Below are 6,696 nucleotides of genomic sequence, written 5' to 3' on the forward strand. Positions count from 1 at the left end.
TTTTTTTTTTTTTTTTTTTTTTTTTTTTTTGAGGCGGAGTCTTCACTCTGTCCCCCAGGCTGGAGTGCAGTGGCACCATCTCGGCTCACTGCAAGCTCCGCCTCCCGGGTTCACGCCATTCTCCTGCCTCAGCCTCCCGAGTAGCTGGGACTACAGGCGCCGCCACCGCGCCCGGCTAATTTTTTGTATTTTTAGTAGAGACGGGGTTTCACCTTGTTAGCCAGGATGGTCTCGATCTCCTGACCTCGTGATCCGCCCGCCTCGGCCTCCCAAAGTGCAGGGATTACAGGCGTGAGCCACCGCGCCCGGCCCGGTGGAGCACTCTTAAAGAGGAGACAGCTGTCTACAGTGGAATTCAGGGGCATGCCGTCAAGTAACAGCAAAATTTCTCTGCAGTACTGCAGCAGGCGTTGTCTATTCAGGTCAACACTGTTCCTTTTTTTTTTAGACAAAGAGTCTTGCTCTGTTGCCTAGGCTGGAGTGCAGTGGCGCGATCTTGGCTCACTGCAACCTCTACCTCCTGGGTTCAAGCAGTTCTCTGCCTCAGCCTTCCAAGCACCTGGGATTACAGGCGATCCACTGCCATGCCTGGCTAATTTTTTTTATATTTTTAGTAGAGACGGGGTTTCATCTTGTTGGCCAGGCTGGTCTTGAACTCCTGACCTTGTGATCCACCCCCGTTTGCCTCCCAAAGTGTTGGGATAACAGGAGTGAGCTACCGTGCCCAGCCTGTTCCTTTTAAAATAATAACTCGGGGCCATGCATAGTGGCTAACGCCTGTAATCCCAACACTTTGGGAGGCCAAGGCAGGCCAGTCACTTGAGGTCAGGAGTTCGAGACCAGCCTGGCCAACATGGTGAAACTCCACCTCTAATAGAAATAGAAAAGTTAGCCAGGCATGGTGGTGCGGGCCTGTAGTCCCAGCTACTCAGGAGACTGAGGCAGGAGAATCGCTTGAACCCAGGAGGCAGAGGTTGCAGTGAGCCAAGATCGCACCACTGCACTCCAGCCTGGGCGACAGAAACTCTGTCTCAAAAAAAGAAAAAAGAGAAACAACCTGGGGAGGCCATACCCATGGACCAGGGTTGCTGCCCCAACTGCTGCCTCTTACTAGAACAATTGGAGTACTTGGGCAGAAACTGAGAGTCCTTCTCTGGGAGGGAAGCTGGATTCTACCCCTCTAAATGGGCTGCCGTGTGGCTCTCTGCCTTCTCAAACTTCTCTTCTGGAACCACTCCCAAGCCTCCACCACAGCTTCCTGGTTAACTTCATGTTGAGCACTCCTGACCCAGTAAGAGTGGCTAGGAGTCTTGGCCCAGAGTCCTTCAGAGGCAAGGCTGGTAGGTCACACAGAGGACCAAGCCCAGCAGTGCTATGTCTGTAGTGCTGCAGCAGGGCCTGAGGAGAAGGTGCTGCTGGGCAGCTGTGGCCTGTCTTCAGCCAGACCCCCAGAGCATTGTAGTCAGCGGAAACACCATCAAAACAGGTATCTAGCCTTCCTGGGCCTCTGTATTGAATGTGCAAATTCTAATGGGATTTTCAAAATTAGTCTAGCCCACAAGTACAAAACCATGCTTAGAAAAAAGAACAAAGGAACCGGGCGCGGTGGCTCACGCCTGTAATCCCAGCACTTTGGGAGGCCGAGGTGGGTGGATCACCTGAGGTCAGAGTTCCAGACCAGCCTGGCCAACATAGTGAAACCCCGCCTCTACTAAAAATACAAAAATTAGCTGGGCATGGTAATGCGTACCTGTAATCCAGCTACTTGGGAGGCTGAGGCAGGAGAATCGCTTGAACCCAGGAGGCGGAGGTTGCAATGAGCCAAGATTGTGCCACTGCACTCCAGCCTGGGCAACAGAGTAAGACTCTGCTTAAAATAAAATAAAATAAAATAAAAATACTTTAATGGTCTTCCTTTGAAAGACTTTTTCCTTCCTTCTCCTTTTTGTTTCTCTTTCACATTTTTTGTATTGAGCCAATATGACTACTGTAATGGAGGGGAACCCTTTATTTGTAGTTAGCTGGTGATAGGCTTTATTTTACAAGTTGGCCCCATTACCAGATGGCACGTCTGACTGTCATCTCGTAGAGGCCTCAGCTGAAGGTCACAGAGAAGCTAGGGTGGGGTTCCCAGTGGAGCAGCTTCCTGGGGTGGTTGCTCCTCTTTCATTCTTCTCTGTCTCTGTAGCTGAGAATCCTGTGGAGGAGACCATCGCAGCCCACAGCCCAGCGGGATCAGAGCCTCACTTACCAGTATAAGATACAGGACAAAAGCGTGTCCTTTTTTGCCAAAGGAATGTCTCCTGCTGTTCTGTGACCTGATTTGGGAGCAGCTGACGCTACGTAGGACTGTTTTTGGATGTGGAAGATAGAGCAACCTTGCAGGAATGGGTCTTTCTCCTCTGTAGTAGTATTTCAGGCTGGACCGCTGACTCCACTGTGACCAAGGAGAATTGAGTGCTGCAGTGATGGCATGCCTTGGCTGTCCTGGGCCCTGTTCAGAAAACACGACAAGGTACCACGATCCTGCCTCTGCTGAGAGAGAGGCTGGATGCTAGACCCAAGTGAAAGGGGTCCCTTGGAGCCTTTGTTTAAATATGCCTTAGTCCCAGCTGCCCATTTTTGGTTGACATGCCTTTCAGAGCCACAGAGGGTATAAATGTGCCAGCCAGGAGATGGCACCAGATGGCAGGTGTGCAAGGTGACAACTAGGATAATCATGGCTAGAATAAAGTAAGTTTCCACACTGGGGCTTCCTGTGGGTTGTCTTGTTCAATTTCCATCCTGGAAAGGTACTTCCCCTTTCCCTATGAGTCCAGCGAGGAAACAGACCTAGAGAGGTTTGGAAGCACACAGGCTGCACAGCAGGCTGTAAGTAACTGCGCCTCACTCCAAAGTCCACACTTGCTGACTGATAGTCACGCAACCCAGAGGCCGGCTCCCCACCCAAAGGTGGGGACCTTTCACTTCTCCAGTTTCTGTGGTGCCTTGCCTTTGTGCCAACAAATCCTAGCCATTAAGGGCCTGACACCAGGGCCTTGGCCACATGAGACCCTGTGTAGGCGCAGGTGTGTATGGCCTTGGTAAGAGGGGTAAGGGATGTTCTTGCTGCCAGGCAGATCGGGCCTTGGCGAGGAGCTGGTGCCTCCCTCACCTGTGAAGACTGCGGGAAGTGAGCTCTTGCCTCTGCATCCTTTAGGTGACAACTAGTCCCACTCAGCCCCTCAGTTGAGGTCACCTCAGAGTAGACACCAGGTGTATTCTAGTAAAATGGGTGTTTTTTTTGGTATATAAATTATACTACAATGAATTTTATCTTAAAGAAAATGAAAAAATAGGCCGGGCGCGGTGGCTCAAGCCTGTAATCCCAGCACTTTGGGAGGCCGAGACGGGTGGATCACGAGGTCAGGAGATCGAGACCATCCTGGTGAACATGGTGAAACCCCGTCTCTACTAAAAAAATACAAAAAAAAAACTAGCCGGGCGAGGTGGCAGCGCCTGTAGTCCCAGCTACTCGGGAGGCTGAGGCAGGAGAATGGCGTGAACCCGGGAGGCGGAGCTTGCAGTGAGCTGAGATCCAGCCACTGCAACTCCAGCCCGGGAGACAGAGCGAAACTCCCTCTCAAAAAAAAAAAAAAAAAAAAAAAAAAGAAAATGAAAAAATAATACTATTTTTGCTATATACTAAGGAACTTACATAGCTGTTATTTTCTTTTCTGTTTTTTGTTTTTTTGTTTTTTTTTTGAGACAGAGTCTTGCTCTGTCGCCCAGGCTGGAGTGCAGTGGCACGATCTCGGCTCACTGCAAGCTCCGCCTCCCAGGTTCATGCCATTCTCCTGCCTCATCCTCCTAAGTAGCTGGGACTGCAGGTGCCTGCCACCATGCCCAGCTAATTTTTTTGTATTTTTAGTAGAGACGGGGTTTCACCGTGCTAGCCAGGATAGTCTTGATCTCCTGACCTCGTAATCTGCCCGCCTTGGCCTCCCAAAGTGCTAGGATACAGGCGTTAGCCACCACGCCTGGCCTTTTTTTTTTTTTTTGAGGTGGAGTCTCGCTCTGTCACCCAGGCTGGAGTGCAGTGGTGTGATCTTGGCTCACCACAACCTCCGCCTCCTGGGTTCAAGCTATTCTGCCTCACCCTCCCGAGTAGCTGGGATAACAGGCAGGTGCCACTGTGCCTGGGGTTTAGTAGAGACGGGGTTTTGCCATATTGGCTAGGCTGGTCTTGAACTCCTGACCTCAGGTGATGTGCCTGCCTTGGCCTCCCAAAGTGCTGGGATTACAGGCATGAGCCACCATGCCCGGCCTCTTTTCTTTGTTTTGAGACATGGTCTCTCTCTGTCACTCAGGCTGGACTGCAGTGGTGTGATTATAGCTCACTGCAGCCTCAACCCTCTGGGCTCAAGGGCTCTTCCCACTTCAGTCTCCCAAGTAGCTGGGATTATAGGTGCGTGTCACCATGCCCAGCTCATATCTGTTGTTTAATTTTAACTTCTTAGATTTTTAGTCTTTGGGAAAAATTCATCACACTACTCTTCAAATCATACCATTGTGTATGTTTTCCCTCTGAAACAGTAAGCTGCTTTTATTCTCAAAATAGTGTAGACCCAGGCCAGGAGCGGTGGCTCAAGCCTGTAATCCCAGCACTTTGGGAGGCCAAGACGGGCGAATCACGAGGTCAGGAGATCGAGACCATCCTGGCTAACACGGTGAAACCCTGTCTCTACTAAAAAATACAAAAAACTAGCCGGGCGAGGTGGTGGGCGCCTGTAGTCCCAGCTACTTGGGAGGCTGAGGCAGGAGAATGGCGTGAACCCAGGCGGAGCTTGCAGTGAGCCGAGATCCGGCCACTGCACTCCAGCCTGGGTGACAGAGCAAGGCTCTGTCTCCAAAAAAAAAAAAAAAAAAAAAAAAAAAAAAAAAAATCTCTCTGTCAATATCTCTATCTGTCTATGTCATTTTGTTTCAGGACCATGGTGACTGGATAAATCAGGTTCTGCCTTCTGTCTCCGCATTTCTGAGTGGCTTCTGCCTGTTNAAAAAAAAAAAAAAAAAAAAAAAAAAAAAAAAAAAACTGTAGACCTGATAGAATATTTGAAAGTTACGAGTGCAATTAAGAGAAAGTAGTTACTAAAGAATCTAATGATTTTTTCACTAAGACTTCAGTATTTATGCAAAGTTCATTTGAGCTACGGTTTTGAATGGGTAAGGCACCATTTTTTACATGGCATAAATGTTGTTATCATATTTCTTCACTTAGTTTATAAGTGTTTTAACAAATTTTTTTTTTTTTTTTTTTTTGAGACAGGTTCTCTCTCTCTCTGTTGCCTAGGCTGGAGTGCAGTGTGGCACTTCCTAGCTCACTTGAATTCTAAGCGATCCTCCCATCTCAGCATCCTGAGTAGCTGGTACCACAGGTGCCCACCACCATGCCTGGCTGATTTTTAAATTTTTTTGTAGAAACGGGATGTCGCTTTGCTGCCCAGGGTAGTCTTGAACTCCTGGGCTCAAGAGATCCTCCTGCCTCAGCCTCCCCTCAAATATTTTATGTTTAATAGCTATTCAGGGCCGGGCACGATGGCTCATGCCTGTAATCCCAGCACTTTGGAAGGCCAAGGCGAGTGGATCACCTGAGGTAAGGAGTTCAAGACCAGCCTGGCCAATATGGTGAAACCCCATCTCTACTAAAAATACAAAAATTAGCTGGGTGTGGTGGCGGGCACTTGTAATCCCAGCTACTGAGGAGGCTGAGGCAGGAGAATCACTTGAACCTGGGAGGCAGAGGTTGCAGTGAGCTGAGAACGCGCCATTGTGCTCTAGCCTGGACAACAAGAGCAAAACTTAGTCTCAAAAAAAAAAAGGAAAATAGCTATTCAACATTTTATGCTATCATTATATTCTAGTTTGTTTAGTTGTCCTCTGGGCATGTAGGTTCTGGTTTTTACAGTTATCAATTATGCTGCTATAAATTTTATAAACTCTACCTATTGCTGGGGGGCACAAGTACTTGTTTGTTTAGAACCTGACAAACCAGGTCACTGGCAGAGCTCATAGAACTTACATTCTGGAGGAGAAGACAGGCAATCAACAGAATTGACAAGGGACATATTTAACTTAGATAGACCACGGTAAGTGCTATAAATAAACCAGCACAGGGGCCTGTGAGAAGTGAGGAGTGATGACATTTTAATCTATTCCTTCTAATGGAATTACTGAATTACAGCGGAAACTGTCCCTGGCACATTATCAGATTGTTCTTCAGAATGATGGAGCCAGTTGATGGTGATGCAGAGATTTTCCTCTGTCAACTTTGGGTTTAACTTACTTTTTAATTAATTTAATAGTGGTGGTTGTGTGAGAATGGACTAATACAGGGGTAGAAATACAGGATCATAAGGTGTGATATGGGCCATAAAAAGGATTCTAGTGTGAAAATTGGCATTTCTTTAATCACTAGCACATGATTTTCTCTGTATTTTTCCATGTGTACAGAATCTGTTCCTTATCCTTGCTTACTTATCAATTAAAACCTGATGTTGGTCGGGCATGGTGGCTCGTGCCTGCAATCCCAGCACTTTGGGAGGCTAAGGCAGGCAGATCACTTGAATCCAGGATTTTATTTTATTTTATTTTATTTTTTTTTTTGAGACGGAGTCTTGCTCTGTCGCCGAGACTGGAGTGCAGTGGCCGGATCTC

At 48.0% G+C, this 6,696-nt stretch overlaps 1 protein-coding gene across 2 annotated transcripts in view; it reads left to right on the forward strand.

The window, feature by feature from the left end:
• Positions 1–2,750, forward strand: part of ELP6 (elongator acetyltransferase complex subunit 6) — an 18,945-nt gene extending 16,195 nt beyond the window's left edge. For both annotated transcript variants that reach the window (XM_025377681.1, XM_025377682.1), the window contains one exon: positions 2,189–2,750. In XM_025377681.1, coding sequence (XP_025233466.1) covers positions 2,189–2,317 — 129 coding nt within the window. In that variant the 3' untranslated portion in view covers positions 2,318–2,750. The remainder of the gene's footprint in view (positions 1–2,188) is intronic.
• Positions 2,751–6,696: the final 3,946 nt, after the last annotated feature.

This window comes from Theropithecus gelada, chromosome 2 (assembly GCF_003255815.1).
Source record: "Theropithecus gelada isolate Dixy chromosome 2, Tgel_1.0, whole genome shotgun sequence".
Classification (NCBI taxonomy): domain Eukaryota; kingdom Metazoa; phylum Chordata; class Mammalia; order Primates; family Cercopithecidae; genus Theropithecus; species Theropithecus gelada.